This window comes from Mus caroli, chromosome 2, assembly GCF_900094665.2.
Source record: "Mus caroli chromosome 2, CAROLI_EIJ_v1.1, whole genome shotgun sequence".
Taxonomy (NCBI): Eukaryota; Metazoa; Chordata; class Mammalia; order Rodentia; family Muridae; genus Mus; species Mus caroli.
This window is the reverse complement of record NC_034571.1, coordinates 120,963,639-120,988,115: the sequence shown is the minus strand read 5'-3', so window position 1 is coordinate 120,988,115 and position 24,477 is coordinate 120,963,639. Positions and strand designations below refer to the sequence as shown.

The 24,477-nt window shown below is 47.9% G+C and overlaps 1 protein-coding gene across 2 annotated transcripts in view; it reads right to left on the bottom strand.

Moving 5' to 3' along the window:
* Nucleotides 1-1,274: 1,274 nt before the first annotated feature.
* Nucleotides 1,275-24,477, bottom strand: part of Bcl2l11 (BCL2 like 11) — a 32,680-nt gene continuing 9,477 nt past the window's right edge. The window contains exons 4-5 of one of the 2 annotated variants that reach the window (XM_021155557.2): nt 12,770-12,879; nt 1,275-1,746 (exon numbers count right to left, since the gene is read on the bottom strand). In XM_021155557.2, coding sequence (XP_021011216.2) covers nt 1,648-1,746; nt 12,770-12,879 — 209 coding nt within the window. In that variant the 3' untranslated portion in view covers nt 1,275-1,647. The remainder of the gene's footprint in view (nt 1,747-12,769; nt 12,880-24,477) is intronic. The other variant, XM_021155556.2, reaches the window with a different exon arrangement.

Genomic DNA, 24,477 nt, shown 5'->3' with positions numbered 1-24,477 from the left:
GATGTCTGAAGTTCTCAGAAGTGAGAGGGCTGGCCATCCCCACTCCTCCCATGCTCTTTCCTCTTGGTCCTTTTTGTGTATCTCCCCTGGCTGTCTGCCTACACGTGTGCTGTTTGTTTTGGGAGGAGCTGGAGCTGGGCCACAGCTTTCCACAGGTTAGAAAGTGCTCCTCCACCAGGCTATGCACTTCCAGTCCTGCCTGCTCTTGAAATAACTGACCAAATGTCTGGGCTGTGGTCCTAAGGGGCAGGGACCAAGAAAGAGCACCCCACCCCCACCCCAGACACAAGTAGGCCCAACAAGATCCAAGTATTAAGAAAATGGAGAGAGCAAAGCAGGCAGACATCTTGTGGAAGACAAATGCTTTACTCGGTATAATGGAAGCTTCCTATGTCTGGGAACTGATGGAAGTAGAGCCAGCCCCTAACTCAAGGGAATAGAGATGAAATCCAGGAATCACAGGCCAGATGGGGTGAGCAGGGCTACATCCCAAGAAGCACGGAAAAGGATCACCTGAGCTCCTTGCTCCTGAAATGACCTGGCCAGTCCCCTAGAAAGCATGGGCTTCAGCTCACCTGGTACACACAGCAAAGCAGAGCCTGTGGCGGCAGCAAAGCCAGCAACCAGCGGATCTAGTGGCTTCAGCAAGATGTGTAAGCCCACGTCCTCTCAGGATAAAAGAGACAAACACAGCCACCCCAGTGCAGTGAAGCGCACGAGAGCCCTTCCCGTGAGTCAGCTTGATTGATGGAGCTGGGCACAATCCGGGCAGCCCCTAGCCCTTGCTGACACAATACACTTGAAGATACCCTGGGCTGAAACTGAGCATCCATGTGGAGACAGACCGAGGGGTCTGAGGAGTTGAGGGAAGCAGGAAAAGTGTGAATTTCTGCCACAGGAGCAACTGAGCTAAGGAGGTAAATATTTACAAAGTGGAAGTGGCGTACCAGAACAGCACCTCTGCCGCTCAAACTCATTCCATTTCCTAAGAACTGTTTTGGTAGTAATAACTCAAAAGGAAACTCAAAGAGGCCATGGCAGAGGAGAGAGGGCAACACCATACTCTTCCTGTTTAAAAAATTCTGTACAGTAATCTCTAAAAATAAACTAAGGCAGCCTTATAAATCAGCTGGCTCAGTTCCCACTGCAGGGTTATGGAATCCTCTGAGTAGGTAGTGGGTTAAGAATTTGAGTATAAAAATCATTCATAAATTGGCTAAAAAGCTTTACTTTCTGAAACAAAATGAGACAAAAAAACAAAACAAAACAAAACAAAAAAAAAAAAACAAAAAACAAAACCAAAAACAGTTATCAAAGAAAGTGGGTTTAAAAAAATTAACACGCCACATGTAAACACCTCTCTTGCATATTTCTCTGTTCCTAGGATCTGTACATTAAAAAGAGAAAAACCCTCCCTTGTTTACATTCACAACAAATATTTACTGAAAACTCGGCCATGTGGTGACGAACAGAGGTTCCGTTCACATGGACACAGTGCAGAGCGCTGTCCACGCTCAGCACACCTCTCTGGGATAGAACCACTGGACATACTGTCGCAGCACCAAGAGATGGACATGACATGTGGGGGTTCTCCCAGTCTGAACAAGAGCCATGTCCGCCACGTATCCTGGCTGCATGTAGATCCTGTCAGTGCCTTCTCCATACCAGCCGGAAGATGAAGCGTAACAGTTGTAAGATAACCATTTGAGGGTGGCCTTCAGCCTCTTGGTAATCGTTTGCAAACACCTGCAACAACAGAAGCAGAGCTCTTAGTTACTTTCTAGGAATCTGGAGAAGGCGCGCATGCAAGGCAAGAGACATGTCCCATCTGAATTGCAGGGAGACTCAAATTCCAGGGGGGATGGATGTGACATCATGGAGTACAAGTGTACAACTCTCTGTCACTGGGAAAACAGAGCGAACAGAAGACCAAACCATTCCAAAGCTATCCTGGAACTGTAAACCTTCACATGGATACTGGACAGGAGCCACGCCAGCCAGGTCACTGATGGTTGGTGTCTCAGGAGACGTGCGTGACTGAGGGTATGGGAGGGAGCAGAGGAAAAGAAAAGAATGAACTTGGGTTTCTGTACTGCCAGTCATGTTCACGGATATTCAGACGGGTTAGGACTCTCCCAGAGGTGGAGTCTGGCCACTGTGATTGACTTGACGAAGCAGTGATTTGGGGGTCATGTGCCCCAAGAAGCTAAATAAAGTGGCAGGGATGTGCCTCTGGCTGCAAAGGATAAACAATGATCCCGGAGGGGCTGCCCACTGTGGAAGACAAGGGTCTGAGTCAACCCCACCCTCCCACATCAGGCCCAGGAAGGAAAGGGCAGTTAAGAACAACACTTGTGACATGTGTAGGTTGGTTACAATCTGAAGACTGTTTAGAACGAAACCTCGGGTTCATGTGAAGACTTCAGAGCGCCCTGCACAGTTCCAGAGTGCTCACATCTGGTTCTAACTCATCTCATTGGACAACGAAAGGCAAAGAAATACATTTGCCTCAATGCCATCGGCCACAACCTGGTTCAAAGTCAAGGCTGAAGCCGGCCCTAGTTGTTTCCAAAATGACTAACCCACAAACAGGACCTGGCTGTGTGGCTATCCCAGCCTCCGACAGACCCCTCCTCCTCCTTCATTTTGGTGGGAAAGGTTCCTAAGGACTGTCTGGGAATGACCATGAATCAGACTGGGACTGTCTGTTCCCTCTCAGACTCCACAGGTCCCCGCAGACACCAGCTGTGAGGGGAGCTCTCCTCACCCCACTGTTTACACAGCTCTTAAGCTCAAGGGGCCCGGGCATTTCCCCTTCTCCTTCCATAACAAGATGGGAGGAAATCAGCCTTATGTCAGCGATTCCTGTGGAGGTGCTCCCGTGACCACAGGCTGCGATTTTATCGGCTCCGCACACACAAGATTGCTTTGTTTTGATTTAACTTTCAAAATTACTTTGCCCCTTTTGTGTGAGACTAACTCTGGGGAAAGTTCATTTTGATGAGGACGAATATTAATAGGCCGAAAGAGGCTTATTCAAAATAGAACCACAATTCACTAAAACAAAGAAAGCATGTGCTACGACTGACTAAGCCATCAATCCAAGGTGGGAAGACTTGTAACCGACCTATGTCACCTCGGCCCTCTGCATAACCAGGCACTGGGGCTGACTAGGTGGTGACAGACAGTCAACACACCCAGAATGGGTCACCCAAGTGAGGGGCCTCAACTGCTTACACTTGATAAGCTTCAAATTCTAGCCCTAGCAACAACTGGGGAGACAGCGACTGGCTAACCATTTGAGGTTGACAGGTGGAGCATGGTGACTGCAGTCAAGATTAACGAAAAGACATGTACAAAGGCGGCAACTGACATGGGAACGCAGGAAATTTTGGCAGAGGGAAGAAGACCCAGTCCTTGGAGCAGGGGTAGGGGTGGGAGGTGGGGGAAGTGCCGCCCTCTCGGGCCGGTGTGACAGCACGGCACGCGCCTCTAACAAGCGAACAATTGCTTTTGGACAACATTCAATGGAGGAAACCATTAGTACTGATTCAGAGCACAGTGCCAGTCCAGAAATCCCTTGACAGCTGGCACGGCGGCTGGAGCTGCTCCTCTGGCCCAGCACATGTGGCCCACACAACAGAAAACAGCTGGAGGAGGGGCGGTTCTACCTTACATCAGATTCGGCAATGAGGCTGCTGCAGGTGCACCTCATTCTGAGCCTGGTGTTTGCTGCCGTGTGCTGTGGTGCCGGCGGTGTGGTGTGGCAGGAGAGTTGAAAACTGAAGCAGAATAAAGCCAGGAAGCCAGGGCTTAACGCTCAGGATCAGGGTGTGAGGGAGAGAGTGCTCCTGGACACCTACAAGGGGACCCAAGGCTGAGCTTAGCCTTCAGTTAACCTTAACCTTTGGTTTAAGGAGCAGGAGAGTTGAAAGGATCATGCCAAGCGTCCCACCAGTGAGCAAGTATGCATGCATGCGCACGTGCACACGCGCGCACACACACACACACACACCACACACACACACACACACACACACACACACACACACACACACACACACACACACACACCTGGTGACAGACTGGCAGGCTGGCAGAAGTACAGGCCCCTGGGTGCTTGGGCCAGGACATGTCAAGCCTCAAAATGACCATCACCTGCAGTAGGGGCAGGGTGGGTGTCATCAGCTAAATGCCACTGTCCAGGGGAAAAGCCATCTACGTGCTGCAAGGTCCCTCACAGCTTATGTAGAACTAGAGAGACAACAACAGAAAACACAGAAGAATGAGGGCATCAGCTCCTTTTCCCTGGGCCCGCAGCTCTTGGCAGAGCCACCTTTTGGCCTGTGTCCAGCGTGTCTGCATCAGTAACTCACACGCAGGCACTCCCAGAGGCATCTGCGGACTGGGGTACAGCTCAGTACCACACCTATGCTGCCTGGTACAAGGCAGACTGCTCCTCCTGATTAAAACCTCTTGAAGCAGAAAATAAAGTACAATAAGGTCTCCCTCTGGCAACCCCTCTACATGGGCCACAGTGTCCTCCAAATTCTCAGGTATGGCTGACTATGGGGCAGGACCTCCAGCAAGGTGGCTAAGATGAACTCACTGGCTGGGGCAGGGCAAGGTGTGACTATAAACACCGAGAGGCACAGCATAAATAAGTCAAAGAGGGGGAATGTGAAGACACCATTGCTGCTGAGACATTAACTACTAAATCATATTGGGCGATCTATTATCCTGATGCAGTTGTGGGAAGGGTTTTTTTTTGTTTTTTGTTTTTTTTTTTAAAGGCATCAGAGACAAGCAGCCCCCTGAAAAGATGTTCTAGTGCCCTTAGGACTGTGTGTCTTAAGAGTCACCCACTGCCACTGCCAGCTGAAAAATAAATTACAGGCTTTTAAGCCTTTAAAGCAGCCCCACAGGGCCCGTGTGGTTGCCCCAGACTGCAAATGGCTGGAGGTGTCAGGATAAGAGGTGGCAGGGCCAGGACAGGTAAGCTGCATCTAGGAAGGTGTGAACCTTCCTAGAAGGCATGTGACACCTAGGACCTCACACTCAAACTCCCAGAATGGAGAGCAATGATTGTGGACAGAGGCTACTCGGCAGTCAACACAGCGCTGCCTCTCAACGATTGAGGTTGGGAATTTCAGACTGGGTCTGTGGAGTGGGATGCAAGACCAGACCCTGCGAGTGAGCTCAGCAACGCAGCTCAGATTCTGCTACAGTAGAGCGCAAATGCCAACCTCCTGTGTAGAGCTCTCACGCGACACAACACCACGCAGACAGCTGACCCCAGCGAGCGGGGCTTGGAGTGACAACCACATCACAATAAAAGGTAAAGGTTAAGAGAGATTTCAAATCACATCAAGAAGACCCAGGGGTGAGACCTGTGGCAACATAACCACACCTCAAGTCCTGTTTCCTGGCAGTCAAGGTAACAGGGCAAAAATGGCAGCGTTGGGCTGGAAAGACAGCTGAACGGCTGTGAACATATACTGCTCGTCTTGTGTACCTGGGTTCTTTGCACCCTCAGATGGCTCATAACTGCCTGTACATCTAGTTTTAGGGGCTCCAATGCCCTTTGTCCTGAGAACAACCTGTATACACGAGATGCGCACATACACATAAATAAAAGATGAATAAATAAATCCTTTTTATAGACTGACAGTATCCTATCCCAAGTTCTTAGAGACAAAAGCATCTGAGAATAGGCACACCCTCCGTTGGACGGGTGTTTTACATACGATGTCCACACTGAAGAGTCTTAAACTTCTAACAGGTTTGCATGTAACTCATAGGAAACTGAATTTTGGACTGTGAGACCAGGAAGGACTCTGGCAGAGAGTCTCTGCTGCAGGTGCTGGTTCCTGAGAAGGCAATGCCAACGTCCTCCTGGATGGCGCACCGGCCTCCATCCTCACCACTGAGTGAGCCATCCAGGAGGCTGAGGGGTACCCACAACACAGCTATACCACGCCTCTATGGGATCCTAACCCAGCCGTCTAAACAATGTTGAGTATAGCAGCCATGAGGCCTTTCCCCTCTCTCCACCCTCAGACAGAGAATTTGCTGAGATTTCCATGCTGGTTCAATGCCCACGGCTGCCTCGAGGCCAGGCAACGGCTGCCCAGGGACTGCATTCACTTCCCATTTGCCACAAAGAGAACACGTGCATCTAAACAGCCTGGGTCTCATAGCTTAGTGATCACGACGGCTGGAGACAGTGCACAAGAGGCACCCGGTATGACGTAATGCCTCTGAACATCAGAGGAACAAATGTGTTCCCCCACAACCCCCCAGCACAGCAAGCAAGCAGAGCTGTCGTCACAGATCTACCATGGCTACGCTGGCTTGACAGTTATGTACAGACTGCAAATATTCTCAAGGACCAAACTTGTATCCTATCTCCTCTGAGTCGTATAGCAGTAACTGTTAAAAGTGGAGGTCTTTTATAGGGACACAGAAACCACTTCACAATCTTACTCACAGCGGGAGGCTATCTCTCTACCCACCCTGGAGGTATGACACACAGGTCTGCTTGGTGGGGATCCTGCCAGGCTGGCTGGCCTCAGAACCAGAAGCGGGTCCTGCTCTATGGCCAGCCAAACAGGGTTCAAGATTGGTAGTATGTCTCCTGTGAGAGCTATGAGGGACAAAATACTCAACTCAGGGCAGGAACATGCTGTTCAGAAATGCTAAGTGGGATGTAACACACTTTAACCACAACTAAAACCTCCTGCTTTGGTTCAGCGAGGTGAAGTCTAGGCAAGGGATGATGCAACCTCCTTATTATTTTTATGTGTCTGCAGAAGGGCCAAACCGTCCTTTCTTTGCATCTTCATTTCCTCCTCCAGAGATTAAAAAAAAAAAAAATTACCCTGAGAACCTGCCTGAAGTTCCCCTCCGGGCACCTGCACCTCCTCTTGGTTGCACGTTCACGGCTCCCTATCCCACAACGGCCGGGTAACCCTGCAGGTGTAGCACCTGCCAGGCCCCACAGCACCCTCACACGTGGTGTGTGGTGTAGATCAACACAAGGATGTCTAGCCCAACACCCCGCCAGCCATTCAAACACACCCCAGTGCTTCAGTCTGCTCTCATATTTGCCTACACCCAGACAGATGCAGCCTGCGCCTGTAGGGTCCAACGCACTTGCTTCAAAAGCACGTCCGAAGCATGTAAAGGCAGCCAGGTGGACAGAGTTCCTGGCACCGCTCAACGTGACAGAGAACGGGGTGATAATGGCACCCAGATTCTCGAGCACGCAAGGTTCAGCATCTGACACTAGAGTAGACCCCATGGTTCTGGATGGGGTGCACTTGCTGACGAGCCAAGCTGCCCTCCCTCAGTAGCTACAGGGAACCCTCATTCAGAAAAGCAGCTCAATGCTATGGAGTGAATAACACAGCTCTTTCCGCTTGCCTCAGGGGAGAAACCAAAGCACTGGCCACCCCCAGACACTGAACAGAGGTGGCAATGTGTGGCTCAGTTCAGATATGAACAAAGCCTAAAACCAAAATGCCCAACCGCTCCCTCCAACTGCGACACACAACTGTGTCACAGACAAAAGAGTAGATAGCCACCTTACCTCCTAGTGACTGCGTTTGCTACAAGAGGGACCCACGACTACCATGTGAAGAGACCCCATCCTTCCGTGAGTCAGATCTAATGTGATTTTACATTGATATTCATGCCTTTAATGGCAACAGTTTAAGAAAGCAACTTATCTTATTAAACTCCAGCTTTCAATTAATGAGGGCCTCTGGAGAACATGGCCCGAGGCCACACATCTCTGGTTGGTTTCATCCAAGCAAGCTATAATTTCGGCCTCTCCCTTGTTGGTGATTTATAGGAACCACCGTCGTTTCTAAAAGCACGGAGTCAGATAGCATAGTGGGTTCCCTTTCTTAGGAAAGCGAGACGGACAGGCTTCAAGTTTAAAGTATACAAGTGCTCCTGTGCACATCGCTTTAGTGAAACTTGCGTTTTATCAAAGCTGATCTGTGTGGACCCCCGTTTTGGCTCCACTTTATCTGATGCTGGGTTCTCCTGTTGTCTGTGTACACTCCAATCAACTCATGCCTGCACATGTCCCAGACCAAGGGGGAAGTAAGCAGTGTAAACCAAAGGTGTTTCTTGTGACCAGACAAAGGGTTTCCATTCGCTCACTGTCCCATCTGCAGGGGTCTGTCTTAGCTTTCGGCCGGGCACTTTGAGGACATCCCCTCAACAGCTACCTAAAGGGCTGACAGGCCTTTCCCAGCAACCTAGCCCATGGCCAAAATACCCACGAGTGGGCATCTTTCAGAATTAGTGCCCACAGGTGCTGAGGACTATGTGACATGCACTTGATGTCACCTGGCCCAGGTATGGGTATAAGAGCAGCAGCTGAGCCATGGAGACGGCCCTGATGACAGCTATGGGAGATGAGTGTGAAATGGGGTTGTCGAACATTGATGCATCCCTGGCACAAAGACGAAGAGGCTTCAAACATAGGCTGCAAGATACGAACGACCCTTCAGCACTCAGCTAAACGCAAACTGCCTGCTTTCTCCATGACCTTCAGACAACCAGTCCCTCTGAGCTTCTCTCTGGACCCACTGACTCCCTGAACGGCTCCCCGCAGAGCCCCTGCCATCCTCCTAAGTCTTCCAGATGGGTACCACACTGCAGAGTAGACACCAAAGTTTCGAAGGCTTGGTACAGCGCCTGGGTATAACAATCAGGAAAATCTTTCAGAAGGCACAGCCCCTCCCTAGTGCGGCTTCATCTCCTCGGTCTTAAGCTCTGGAGTCCATTCCGGGGAAAACTAATAAGTCTACACTGAAGACACCACCTTGGCTCTGACTGTCAGCGGCAGCCACCACACACCTCTCGGTGGAAGGAACCAAAGACAGCTGCATTCTGCACCGTTCCTACGGAAGCATAAAACCTAACCCTCGAGCCATGCAAGCACCAGGTAAAAGAAATACAGGGAGTCTTTAGACTCAAACTACCTGAATCCTGCACAAGTGTTGCCTCTCCAAAGACAGAGGAGTAACCAGGCCAGAGTGCTCCTTAAGGCAATGCATGAGTTTAGGCCGGGTTTCCCTCCTCCAACATCTAGCTAAAAGGGACATTTCAGGATAGAGAAGAAGTTTAGGTCTGCAGTTCCAAGACAGCATGGGGACACTATCCATTTGCTGATTGTGACTGCTACATGTGGTGACATGCAGATATGAGAGGGTGTTCACACTCTCAGGAAGCACACACTGCAGTGGAAGCACACACTGCAGTGCTAATGCGGGATGGCGTCTCGTGAGAGTCCCCCGTGCACACCCGCACGTCAGGCAGGGTTGTTCTTGCTCGGATCTTGTTTAGGTGACCATACTGAGACTTCTCGGATGCAGCTTCCCCATTCTATACAGATGATACAACCTCACGGCAAATGTCCCTGTGGTTGCTCCCCCGGCCCCAGCCATGTTTCCTGATCATCTTGTGAATACTTGTATGAGTTATAAAGAGAACATGAAATTGGGTGAGTGTAGGGAGGTGGGGGAGGGGGATGGAATAAGATCAAAACACTGTATGGAGGTCTCAAAGAATCAATAAAACCATTTTTAAGAATAAGCTAAGGTGGGGCATGGAGAAAACAACCCGCACATTGAAAGCGCATGTTGACAAGACATACTGGGGGTGCCAAGGCTACATGTTAACAAAGTTCTCTGAATGTTTCTTGAAGTTTTTCGAAGTGAAAAGCTGTCTCCAAATTCCCATGTTATAGAGCATGCATGCTCCTAGTGATAGCTGACTGCAGTGGGGCTCTGGGAGTCCAGCAGTCAGGGGCATACAGGCCTGGGCATTCACTTCTGACCTCCTGCCTCTGCCTCTGCCTCCACAGCACCATCTCACGCTGCCCTGCTGCTCTTAAATGGACTAAACATACAACTACAAAATAGTGTCTCTAATTTCCTACCTGGTAACTTGGGAAGATATCCTGTCAGGCTCTAGGAGGTAAGTAATAGAAGCTAACAACCCTGGGAGAAGAAATCGCCCCGGTGTAGACATTAAATCTTTTAGAGACTTCAGTGAATCCGGTCAGGTAGGTGAAGCCATTGAAGCCATCATCATCCCCCCCCCCACTTCCGGCCTGGCTTCCTGTCCCCAGGGTTCAACCATGGACCACTGGTGTGATGACAGACAATGGCTGCTCTTCTCACTAGCTGGGCTGGTGCCTGTGGCTTTAGGGGTCACTGTGTTCTGGCTGCTGATAACCACCATCTGGAGAATATTTGCCTTCAGTTTAGAGGAATTAGGGCCTAGCCTGGAATCTATCCCTTTCTTGAGCCTACTAAGAAAGCTGAAGTCCTTTATTAGTGACCGGATTTCAGCAGTGGGTCTTAAGCCATTGCTTAAGATATGCTAAGGCTTGGCAAGATGGCTCATCTAGCAACAGCACCCCCACTCAGGAGCTTCATGGTCTGAGTTGGACTCCTGAGACCCACATAAGAGCCCCGGAAGTGGTGGTATGTGCATCTGTAATCCCAGGACTGGTGAGACGGGAGGCAAAGGACCGAACTGCTGAGAAGTTTGCAGGTCTGCTAGTTGGAAGCAGAGAACTAACTCCCACAGGTTATCCTCAGACTTCTATAACATGCACAGTAGCCTGAAAACGTACACACACACACACACACACACACACACACACACACACACAGAAATAAAAAAAAAAGACATACAAAATAAAGTATAAAATCTTGCAAAATAGTACAATGATATTTATTGTATTAAATGGATAGGATATATAAATGTGGCTTCTTGTTTAAAAAAACAAAAAAACAAAAACAAAAACAACCGATGCAACCATCACAAAATGCATACATAAGCACGAAACTATAAAATAACATTGGGAAGAAGGTAGGTGGCAAACCACATGCAGCCATAGTCTCACCTTCTATAAGGCAAGCTGAGTTAGTGAAGAATCTGGGGCAGTCTGTATTTAGCTGCACAGGACTTGAATCACTCATTACCCGGATACCCTTCCTGAGGGCCGGCCATAGAATGTGACTACACTCTTCGTAGCCATACTCACCCTGACCATGTCATCACTAACCACTCACAGTCCCCAGGGAGCTGCATCGACCATCACTCCCATCGGGGAAGGCCTCCTAGTCCTCTGTCCTTACCTTATGGTTTAAAATCAAACTTGTACGAAAGATCCATCAGCATGCCTGGCTCTGCAGACAAAGGCTCTGACACAACCCGAGTGGGGTGTTGCACCAGCTCAGCTCGGTGTACATGTCCCAACAGTACAAAGGCCTGCCCACAGCTGCGTCCCTCCTGGGGCGTACCCACCCACCAGGTCCAGTCCTGAGGGCATTTACAGTAAGACAGACACAGCATCATAGCCAGTTCATACCTACACTTCCATGTCTCTCCATACTCATCAAAAATGGCATATCCTCCTGGACTCTGGCCTCAGCTCCAGCCCAAGACTCAGATGTAGTCCCTCACTCTTTTCAAATAGTCTCATGTCCCCTACCCCTGCTTTCAACAGAAGGACCAGGCTCCCAAACATACTATGGCCTCTCATAGTCAACCAGCCCAATCACCAACACAAACACTAAAATCTCTTTAAAGAAAACAAGGCAGATGGATTAGTGGATGTAGCGCTAGTGGTGAATTATAAGATCAACCATTCTTCCCAAAAGACTGCCATTTTGTACCTAGGCTAAGAAGGAATTCATATTCTGTGACATGATCCTGTGTCGGCTATGCACAGTTTCATGAAAAATTCCTCAGTGCATTCATCAACACGACAGTTCCCATTTATGACAGAAGCCTGACTATAGCACACACATTCATCCCCCAACACGTCCCACAGAAGAGCAGGAATGGGGGCTGAGATTATTCTCGAGATCCAGGACTCCCTGATAGATCTGCTACTCAAAAGGAACAAGGCTCCTCAAGCAGTCTGGGGAGCAGCCACTTAGTGTGGACTGGTAGCTCCACGGGAGATGTCTATGTAAAGACAGAAACTTCTCAGGGTCCCTTGACTGACATCTCTCCAGAGAGGTGAGAGGTTACATTTGAATGAATTTGAAAAGGAGCCAAAGTTACCTCCAGACTCTTTGCCAACTGGTCACCCACTCACAGCAGTCTTGTACCTCAGTCAAAGCCTACATCCCTAAAAGTGTAGTCCACAGGAAGCAGGACCTCAAATAGACAAATGTCTTTGTTCCATATCAAAACTGTTTTTAAACACACTGCTTCTGAAGATGCTGGACTATGTTATTGTTGTCAACGTTATTATTTAAATAAATATCAACAGGACAGCCAGCTACCCTTATCCAGCCTCCACTAGGTTCACATTATAGGCTATTGATGACTCGTCCCCTAACACAGTTTAATAATCAAATGGGAAAAGCCAGCAGCAGGGCTGAGGACAAGGCTCCCTTGCTGCGAGCTCTGGCTGAGTGACTACAGAATTTAATGGCTCTGCCTACGTGGAGAAGCACCTCACAGGAACTGAAGACCATGTGCCCATAGCTACATGGAGCTATTTCATGTGTATCAATAACCTTTTAAAAGAACTCTAAGCACTAATATGTTGAGGTCTCTTGCACATAAAATACCTCTTGCAACTTCACACTGTATATCTCAATTAAAGCCAAACCCTTAGATGCATCAGGTCAGATCAGAAGTTAGGAGAGAAATAACGTAAGGTGCAGAAGGAGGCCATATCTCCGCAGTCGCACTTTCTCTGGGGATGGGGAGAGGTCCTTACCCTCCTTGTGTAAGTTTCGTTAAACTCATCTCCGATCCGCCGCAGCTCCTGTGCAATCCGTATCTCCGGGCGCAGATCTTCAGGTTCCTCCTGAGACTGCCTTATGGAAGCTGTGTGGGAGGCAAAGAAACCAGAAATCACACCGAGGTCCACAACACTTAGAACACCACACACAAGTTTCCAGGAACAAACCCACCTAACACACTCTTGTCTTCTGGAAGCTCCCTGGCCTTGGGAACTCTCAACCCTGTGTTAAGAACTGTGAAAACAGTATCATTTTAGGCACTGTCCTAGTTAGCTATGTCCTGTTGCTGCGATAAAGTGCTAACTGAAACCAGATTAGGGAGAAAGGGGTTATTTGGCTCACACAGTTGATCACAGTCCCTCATCAGAGAAAAGTCAGGGAGGAAGTGCAAGAAGAGATGCAGGAGCAAGAAGCAGTGCGCAGGAGCACTCCTGCCTGGCTTGCTCACCACAGGCTGCTCAGCTTGCTTTCATACCATAGTGGCCCTGCCTGCAGCGAGCTCAGTCTTTCCACAGCAAGAAAATACCCCCACAGATTTACCTACAGGCAACCTGATGTAGGTAATCCCTCAATTAAGATTCCCTCTTGCTAGAAGACTCTAGCTTGTGTCAAGTTGATGAGCAAAACAAAGGGGAACCAGCAGTCAGTGTGTGGTGATTACAGAGTGATGGCAGGAATTGGAGACTCGGATGAAAAAACACCCTGGCCCAGCCTCACACACTCCCATCTCAAAAGGAATACTAACTGTTCAATGAAGATTACCAAAGAAACACAGCAGGGTCTGGTGCAAAACCCACATGGTGAAGGCAGAGAACTAACTTTCACTGATTTCTTTATTTAATTATTATTATAGTGTGTGTGTGTGTGTGTGTGTGTGTGTGTGTGTGTGTGTGTGAGAAAGAGAGAGAGAGAGAGGGAGAGAGAGAGAGAGATTTAAGGGGGCAGTTTGCATGAAGTCCTAAGGTCCATCCCTAGAACTACACTCGGAAAAAAAATACACAAACCATCAGAGAACATACCACTTTAATCTCTCAGTGAAATACCCACTTTTGGTCTTAGAACAAGATATAAATTCCTAGGAAAAATTCAAACCTGATGAAATGTTTGTCCGTTCCAAAGCTGAGTAAAGAGAAATCAGAGATGCCTGGAAGGTGGCTATCTCCAGGCTCAGTGGAGTCAGTAAATCATCCAGATGGGAGCATAACTGCATGCTCTGACTGAATATTAACTCAGTCAACAAAGAGAGACTCAAGTCTGCAAACACCACACGTAGGCTGGAAGTGTTTTGGGTTTGGGAGTTAAAGGTATTTTTGAGAAAAGAGAAAAAGATTGGATTGGGGAAGGTTACAGGAGGCAGAGGCAGAGGCAGAGACAGGTGTATTTGTGAGTCTGAGGCCAGCCTGATCTACACATATACGTCTATGAGTTCCAGGTCAACCTGGGAGATCCTATATAGTGAGATCCTGTCCTCCTTCCCCCGCCCCGACACTGAACCATAACACCAAGTTAATGTTAATGTTATGGTGTAACACTGTAAGAGCACATGAGTCACCCGCCCTGGGCTTCCATTTACCTCTCCAATTTTTAAAGCCCAAGGAACTCACAAGTAAATTCCCTACTCAGTAAAGTAGAAAAAACCTACTGTTGATAAAAACATTACATCTTGCTTTTTTATTTGTCAAAGATCCATAAACTGCAGACTCACAACTAGGCAAAAGTATATGTAAGTGAACACTTCAAGACTTAGCTAATTCTTTTCAAACCACTTGCCACCTCTTCCCTGACCAAGGGTTGCCCATGGTTCAGCAAAATTAATGATGAACCCAGCTGCAATCCCAGCACTCCAGAACCCGAGGCAGGAGGATAATGCTGGGCTGCACTGAGAGGATTTCTCAAAGGGAGAGGAGAGAGAGGGAGAGGAGAAACAGAGGGAGGGAGGGAGGGAGAGAGAGAGAGAGAGAGAGAGAGAGAGAGAGAGAGAGAGAGAGAGAGAGGGAGAGACTACTAAGAGCTTAAAAGAGCAGATAAGTCCTCAGTAAGGGGGAGATCTGTGCTCCATTAAGCTACCTACTCTCAGTATCAGAGGGGACATCACTATACAGGAGACAGGAAGTCTCATGGAGGAATTAAATTTTTAGGCTAAGTCAGACCAGGAAGTCACATCCAGTCACAAAAAATTACACTGGCCATACTTTCTTTTAAGCACAAATATTTCTAATATTAGTACTATTATTAAGTCTATTAAAACTACAGTTTAAATAATTGGCAAAAACAAACAAACAAACAAACAAACCCCAAAGGTTGACACTATGTCAGGTGAATGGAGTAAGCCATCAGTTCCATGTCCTTCTGGGTTGTCAGCTTTGTGAGGCACTGGTGTCACAAGTGGCAAATCACCATCTCACGTGCAGTCCAGGTCTCTCTCACCCCTCCTGTTTCGCTTTCCTAAGTGCTGGGGTGGCAAGCATGGACCAGCACCAGCCGGGTCATGACGAGTGGTTGTTAAGTACGGACCGTCAAACACTCTCTTAGGGGCTCCCTCTGTTGTGTCCTCACTGGGATGCACACCTGCCCAGCTGAGCAGGTCTGGGAGGCACCACGGCACCATGGCAGGTCCTGTCACCCACCTCTCCCACCTTCACAGTTCACTCTTTCTCCCCATACACACTGAAGAGAGCTATCTAGCTTCACCTTTGGGGTTGGAAGCAAAGAAAAGCCAAGTACTAGAAGACAATGGGTGAAAAATAGATCAAAGTCGGGTGGCATGACCCAAGTCACTTACCCAGTGTTTACTGTGTGGTCATATTCAGTGATGTACAACAAATGACCATGAGCCAGGTTGTTCTAGGGAGGCTCAGGTGAGGTCCACGGAGCTGATACACCATTTGAAGGAGCTATCCTGGGTCACAACTTGACTTATCAAAACTAGCACTTAGCAAGCACATAGATGCTGCCAGCAGCTATGGATCTTTGGTGGCCAAGCTCAACTTGTTTACAGATAAATGCCCTGTTGTTTGGGGAGATAAGCAGACAGTCTGTTTCTCCCATTAAAAAAAAAAAAAGTTCAGTGGCTGTTAGTACAATAGGTGGGCAGATATAAACAGATCCCCACATCCCTGCAAGGAGGCTTAGGGTGGGAGGGATGATGGAGGTGCTAAGATCCACACACCAGATCCTGAAAAGACACAGAACAAAGGGCCAGAAACAGTGGCTAGGCCTGGGGCCCTGATCTGTGCTGGTGGTGTCAGGACAGTGTATTAACCCAAGATAATGGTTAGGTCAGGCTTAGCCCAAACTGTAATTGGCTGGCAATTGCTCTGGGTTACCAAGAGACTATCAGCTGTACTTAGGTGTAATATTAAAAAGCTGTTACAAAACAGTATTGTACAATATAAACACCACTTGCAGAGGAGGCTGGTCTGTCTTAGAGGCTGCCCGGTCCCTGGCTGAGCTGGAACTGGCGACATAGGACAAGCTGGCCTCAAACTCAGATCTATCTGCCCTCCCCCCCCCCAGGTGCTGGGATTAAAGGCATGCACCTGGGGGGCTGCTTGTGGACGTTGTACATCGTGGTGCGCACTAGGCTCCGCACCACGATGTACAACGCTGGGATTAAAGGCATGCACCATACCTGGCTGGTGTTTTATTTTTTAAGGATCAGGAATATTTATTTCTCCCTGTCTGTGATGCTAGTATGATGGGCAAGTGTTCTATCACACACACACACACACACACACACACACACACACACACACACACGGCACTATTTTGCCTGTATGGATTTATGTGCATGCCACGTGGATGCTGGGAATCAAACCAAGGTCTTCGGCAAGAACAGCCAGTGCTCTTAACTGCTGAGCAATCTCTCTGGCCCTCCTCTGGTTGTTGTTGTTGTTGTTGTTTTTTTGTTTTTGTTTTTGTTTTTTTGAGGTACAAATACTATTCCTCTGATCTAAACTGAAAACTAAGGCTAGTACCCCCACTCCACAAGGCACAAGTAGCATGCACACAGTAGATATGCACCAAGCTATGTACTGTGGCTAGCTGTACACTTTGTAAAAAGATTGGCCTATGTTTGTGTATGTGCACGAGTACACATGTTTCTGTTGGTGTGTGTAGAGTCCAGAAGGGTGGGTGGAGTGCCATTCTCCATCCCTTTCTGCCAACTACGTTTTAAGGCAGGGTCTCTCTCTGACCGTGGGACTCACAGTTTCCTCCATTATGCTGGAAGTCAGCAAGTCTCAGTAATCCTGCCTTCTCTGCTTGGACTCTGAGCTGGGATCTGTGGGCAGATGTCTGGATTGGTACTTGGGTGCCAGGATTCGAACTCCAGTCTTCATGATTTTGCTGCAAGTGCTCTTAACCACTGAACCATTCCTTCAGCCACAATATACTAAGTTTATACGATAAAAATTCTATTGAGAGTACTTTAGAAGGCATCCTCTTCTTCTGTATTTAAGGTACACTAGCTGTAACTCATATGGTACACTGTTTGACGAAATCTTCAAACATTATTTCTCAGATGACAAACTATTTTCTTTGAGGTACAGGGATGGGGTGTAGTGAAGCTTTCCACTGAGCTCCCCCAACAGCCTAACGCTAGTGAGTCCCATAGTTGTTCCTGTGCCACGAGAGAACAAGGAGAGCAAAGAATGGGGCCCGTTGGTCCTCTACAGCATAGTGAGCCGGACATGAGATTTCCATTCCCAACACGACGTGGCTTTGTCCCCTTTCACAGCCACCCTAAGCACAGGCGACCATAGTATGTCCCAATTGTTGATCTTCTGAAGGTGCACCTGGCGCCTGTGGGCTGGGGACACAGTGCCCAGAAATCATGCCACCCCACCTTCCCGACTCCTGTCACTCTCTCCTGCACACACCCACTTACTCCCACAGTCAGCCCATCAAAAAGGTAATGCAGTCTAAGATGGTTAAGAACCAACCACAAATAGTTTATTCTGTGACTAGTGATGAGCCTGAGATACGCGTTCGCAAGAAAGCTGTTTACAAAAGCTTTTCTAAGGAGGGCCACACTTTTAAACCACACACATAAAAATTTTCACCCTCAGAACATAGTTTCAGTATTTAAGAAACATTTCATTCTGGGAACTTGGCATGAGTGTGCATGCATGAGTGCGCGTGTGCACACACACACACACACACACACACACACACACACACACACACGCACACTCCAAGCAGACGAAGCAGAGTGCTTGCGACCACAGATATACTGTGAAGCTGAGGCTTGCAGCAAGGCTCCAAGCCTGCAGGCCACTAAACTGCACCAGAGGGGACTTCCCAGGGCCACATTTCTTCCTTCTCACTTTTAACAAATGCCATTATTAAAACTTTCTTATGTGCTGGGTCAGACATGGGCAGCTTTGCCAAGTGTCCTCTGCCCACTGAGTTTTCATCCAAACTTCAAAAAATAACCTTTTTGAAATCCAAAAACTGGTATCAGTAACATGATTTCCTATGGCACCATACCAATTCATTTTTCAGGGAAAGAGAAAGGAGGACATTCCTGATGCCAAAGGGCCTTAGCGGTGCAAGATGTGGGTCACCCACTTGGCTAACACTTTTTCAAGTCATGAGGTAATACAAGGTATCTTCAAAACTCAGTACCTATTAATATCAAGGGGAAGTGGCTGCTAGTGAGATCAAGCTGAGACTTTGTTGCAGTGAGCAGCAATGGGTTCAAAGCATCATGGTCACATTGTGTCATTCACAGCCATTCTGCCAGTTGTCCTGGGCTGCCACAGTGCAGTGAAACAACACAAGCACACATCCTAGCACATTGGTTTGCAGTTTCAGCTTGGGAGAAGGCTAGCTCAGTCTCTTTAACTACAGGGCAGTTCTTACTCCCATTACTATTGGCATTACAGTGTAGCAATAGCAGGAGCCAACTCAAAACCTGCAGGAGAATTTCAGCTGTCTTTAGATGGTCAGTAATCCCCAAAGATTAGATGTGAAAGTAACCAGCAATGAATTAAACCAAATCAATATTCAACTCAGAAGAGAGAAAGGATTTCCTGATGTCCAAGTAGACGTGGAATGTGTGACTTTGAAGAAAGTATTGATCATTCAAACACACAACGGAACACACCAGACAGTCGAGGGCAATTGGCCCAAGGACTGTAGGAAGGAAAAAACAAACAAACAAACAAACAAACAAACAAACAAACAAACAAACCACCTCTCATCAGCCATCTCAGGGCTGTGTATCTCTGTCCCCGAGGACGCTCTGAGGGGACCACTCACACTTATAAAGGCCTCTACAAAGAACCACTTCCTTGTGGACTCAAACCGCTATAAAATAAAGCCCTAAGAAATACTTCAAGTACGGTGGGGTGGACGTGGAAATGTCTACAAGCAGCCACTTTGATGCTCAGTTTTCAGTGGGGCAAATAAAATAATTCTGGGATGTGGTTTAATACAATAATCTGCTCACTTAAATGTCTCCGGAAGTAATCTCTACTTAGCCATACCCACAGAAGGAATGAAGTGACAGACTGGTGTGCTCAGGCAGCTTTCAAAGGCACCTTAAAGGGGCCAAGTTGTCCTGTCTTTTCCCAGTCAGCCCAAGGCAAAGAGATCTCTGTAGCCACCAGTGAGGGTGCACAATGTCACCAGAAGCTCCTTTTGAAAAGTGTACTCAGAAATCCCACCAGTCAGTCTCCCTGTTCACCCCTCCCCTCAATCCCCCACTCCCGGCCTCAAGCTCCTTCCAGGTCTACATTTTTACTCACATCATTTTATTTCTTGATAGACAAATCTACTAGTCCCACTGAGCCACTTGATGAAAATAAAAGCTATTAGTAATAAAAATGCAGGCATCTGTAGGAAGAGGGCACAGTCAGTTAAGTGGGGGCTGTGCAGGTGAGGCTGGGTCCCTAGCACCCAGCACTGGGGAGGTGGAGACAGAAGGATTGATTCCCCAGGACTCACTGGCTAACCAGCCTAGTGGAATCTGTGACCTTCAGGTTAGTGAGAGATCCCTGTTTCAAGGTCTAAGGCTCAGATGACTGGAGGAAAACACTTAACACCTCTGGTCTCTGCACATCTGCATACCAGCGTGTACACACACACACACAACCACCCCACAAGCAGGTACACATACAAATAACATATCCATAAAAGTAAAAAGAAGAAAGACATAAAAATAAAGCAACGGCACGCTGCAGCCTAAGAGCTCAGGTTTCCCTCAGTCTGTTTTTCTCTGGCGCACATTTGTGTCAAGCCTGAGTTGTCACATGAATTCAAGCCGGTGCCTTACAAACAGCTGCTGGAATAAAATGCTCGATAATGAAGTGCACGACCCAAAGCCAGAGCTTCCCTACTCGCTCTTCCGGCGTGTCCTCCCCGCTGCTGTCATGTAGCCCTGAGCTAATAGGTCGGAACGGGCTGCTTTCATCCATTTCCAGACGGACGGTTTGCAAAGCCCTAGTCCCGGAGGCTGAAGCTGGACAGAGACGTGGAAACTAGTATTCACAAGGCCTTTCCCCTTCACCAAGGTCTGTTTCATGCAATAAAGACCAAACCTGGCGGCAACTAAGATTCAGGGCCTTTTCATTCATTCCATCCCACATCATAAGGTCTCTCCTTATCGCTTCCATCTGAGCTGTCCCCCAAACACACACTAACAGACTTATTAGACACAGGAGGTTATGTCCGGAGCCCGAGCTGCAGGGCCCACATCCAGGGACATCTCAGTCCCACGAGAAGCACAGGGGAAGCACGGCTGGGAGCCTGTTGGTGACAGGCTACCTGGTTTCTTGGCTTTTTTGCTCACTTCCAGGGTTTAGATGTCCTGTTCTCAAGGTGTACCGGGACCTCTCAACCCCCACCTCTTTTTGTTATTATTATTTTGGATTTTACTTATTTTTATTTTGCATATACAGGTGTATATGTAAGGAATGTCTGTTTGCACCATAAGCATGTGGTAGAGAAAAATGGGCATTGAACTGGAACTGGAAACTGGAGCGAGGTGATGGTGAGCCACCACAGGGGCACTGGGAACTGAACTGATCCTCTGTAAAAGCAGCCAGTGCTTTTAACCACTGTACTCATCTCGCCAGCATAGTACCTTTCTTTTTAATAAACAAAGCTGCCACACTTCCCAAACCTGATCCTAAGCCAGCTCCTCTCATTAACATGCCCTGGGGGAATAGTACCACCACAACAGACGGTGCCTCCTCTCGTGCTGACGTCACTGCTCTGAACAGCACATGGCAGCACTTCATACTCGCCAGTTATGGCAGGACCCTGGGCACTCCTGTGCCTCCATCTCTTCAGTCCTGTGCCACTAAGTCTTTGAACAGCTCCATCTCTGCCCACAGCCATTGTTTATGTTCAGAAGGTTACAGGCCTCTGACTGCATCTTACTTGAATAAGCAAAAATAACGTCAAAACTCAATACAATAAATAGGGTTGAAAGACCAACCCCGTACTTGATTTAGTACAAAAACCTAAAACCAATATCCTGTCCTAGCCAGACAGCACATGTCATGATTTACTTCATTAATCAAAAGTACCACGTAGGGATCCTTTAAACACAAGGGCTGCAGCTGTAGCATACGGAGACAGTCCTAATCGAGTGAGCCTACGACCCTTGGTTCCACCCCTGGACCACAAGTACGGCCTGGACTGAAGACACAGCTCAGCGGGAGGATACCTACCCACTTGGCATGAGTGAGGCCTGGGGTTGAGATCCTTGCTGGTAGCTCACACAGACAACCCCAAATACTAGGAAAGCCTGGACTACAGGGTGTGTTTGAGGCAAACCTGAGCTATGTATGGAAAGTCTAACCCCAAGACGAACATCCAACCCCCCCCTATACATCAACACACTTAAAGACTCCAGAAACAAAGGATTCAAAAGCCCCAAGTTACTACCTATCAGTAACTATAAATTGCTTCTAGACAAAAATCATATTGGGCCGAGGGTGAGGGAAGCTAAGAATTCACACTATAAAATAAAGACTCCTGGGTTTTCAGAGTTAACTATGGCTTCCTGTATGTAACTTAAAACCAGTGGCAGAAAACAAGCAACAATAGTTTCCCCTAAATTCATGTACGGTTTCAATCATGTTTTTATCCCAGTGACAACAGAGACCAAGACACCGGCTGACAACAAGGGTCAACCAGCATCTGCAAGTCACCCCTGAGCTTTTTTTTTTCCTTTTTTGTTTTTTCTTCTAATGAAGGCCTTAGTTACAAACTTAGCATTTATAATAGCCATATACAAACTGAAGCAGTAATTCAACACAGATGTACGGTCGTCGCGGGTAACTCGCTGTGAGGACAGACAACGAAAACTTCCCACTTAACACAGGCAGCTGCTTCCTTTATACCCATCTTGTGGGAAGAAAAGAATAAGCCTTCTACCTTAATTCCAGACACTGCTTTGCATAACTGCAAAGACAATCACTGTGCTTGGACAGTTAATGGTTTAAATGTCTGTCTCAGCTGGGCTTTGAGACTCTTCCCCCAGACAACCCCAGAAGCATATTAGACACATCCAGGCTGAAGGTGACACCTTTCCGCGAAGAGACACAACACAGGCCAATGCCAGCCAGTCCCGTACCAACAAACAACGAGGACGCCGCTGACGTCGTAGGAAGAACTAAACTAAACGCTGCTGTCAAAGAAAGCTTGCCAATTCTTGTGGTGACAGAGGGAGTAGCCAAGTTCCTTCACCGCTGACCTGACGGGCCAACTTTGCGACACTAGTCTGAGGGAGGTTGCAGAGAAACAGGTCCAAAGTATACAGATGTAACAAAACTGCGCTCCATGCCCCGCCTCTGTACAGGTGACTTCTCAGTTGGGAAAACACCAGAATGAAATAAAGATCAAAGTTAAGAGTGAAATTTATAACCACGATTAATAGGTTCGTTCTGATTACAAATACTGGCTATGGTGACTGCAGGTGCAGGAAGACATGGAAAACGGCTGTCATCTCTGTGAGTTTATGGTGACAGTCCACTCATCTGCGCAAGCTCCTGACATGCCTCTCCGCTCGCCCACAAAGGCAGGGCAGACACAGCTGCTGGCAGCTCTGTTGCACAAGACTCATGACCCAAGCAAGACAGTTCGAGGACATTCTGAAAAAAGTCCCCGGTGTAATGGGACAGTGGAGCGTTGCTCTCCTGTGCTCCGACCACTGAGTGGCCTCCACACCCTCCTAAGTCAGGTAAGGGCTCCAGTTACCTTTCATGATAATGGGAGTATCATAGCGGAAGGACCAAGACTCCATGGAGGTGGGGTCACAGGCTAAAACTTTCTACCACTAAATTTCATCACAGGACCAGCACGGGAAGAGCGTGGACACAAAGCTAACCCTTAGCCCTTGCATTGTCTAGGCCAGACTTTCAGCTGAGAACCCACAGAGCTAAAACCCAAGGGCAAGTGCGAGGTGACAGCCACGAGGCACATCATACAGGACAGCACGGGCTCTTCCTGAACAGTCAATCTTTTCCTTTAAGTCACTAAGCTGCTTCGAATCCACACACTAGTTTAAGTAAAACCAAAGTTTATATTCTCATATACCCTTAACATCATCTTCCTCCTAACCTCATTGTCACTATTTTGTGCTAAGAAATTTCTCAAGGATACAAAAGAAATGAACCCCACTATCTGTGGGGCTGGGGAACAAATCCAGGGCCTTAGACTTGATGACAAGTGTTATCCCACTGAGCCCCAAGAAACTCTCTTGCGTTTTCTCTAGCACCGTTATGCTATAGAAAAGTAACGTTTAGCACGGCCTGTACAGCCTGTATTCTTCATATACAAGCATTCCCAAAGGTCAAACAGACCCTTCCCCTTTTTAAGACAGCACAATGGTTAAAAACACTTGCTGCTCTTATTTACAGAAGCCTAGGTTGAGTTCCCAGCACCCACATCAGGCAGCTCATAGCTGTCTGCACCTGCCATTTCTGGGGATCCAATGCTCTCTTCACACACACACACACACACACACACACACACACACACACACACACACATTACAGGCAAAAAAAAAATCTTTAAAAACTCTCAAATATCTCATTTATTCTTAAATTGCTTATATTTAGATCTTTTAGGAATAAGAACGGGGAAACTACACTCCATACCTGAAAGTATAATCTATTGATCGGCCAGGGGTGGGGTCTCAAGACAGCTGACAGCTGAAAACTGTTAAGTGTTCACCCTGTTTCAACTTAACATGTACACTCATCCTGAGCTGAAATGGTTTTTATTATTTTTCAGTTTCAGCTTCAAACCCACTTTCATTCCTAAAGATGCAGAGCTAAGCCCAAGCATACCAAGTAGACTGTACTGTGCAGAGGGCCAGGCAGCAGCGCCAATGACTGTAAGGCAAGGTTTTGTCATTAGACACCGCACTCCCTAGTTTTTACATTAGGAAAAGGCAGAAAACAAAACAGACACTTCATGCCCACACCACACACATGAGCCGTGCCTCTAACTGGCTGTGGCATCAACTGTGAGCCCAAATCTCTCTCTCTCTCTCTCTCTCTCTCTCACACACACACACACACACACACACACACACACACACGAGCCAGAAGGACACGGGCTCTAAGGGGAGACGAGTCACCAGTGCCCGCCCTCTCTTGTCCGGTTGGCAAAAGGCCAGGGCAACAACAGGAGGAGCCCGCATCCCTTTATCACCAACATCAAT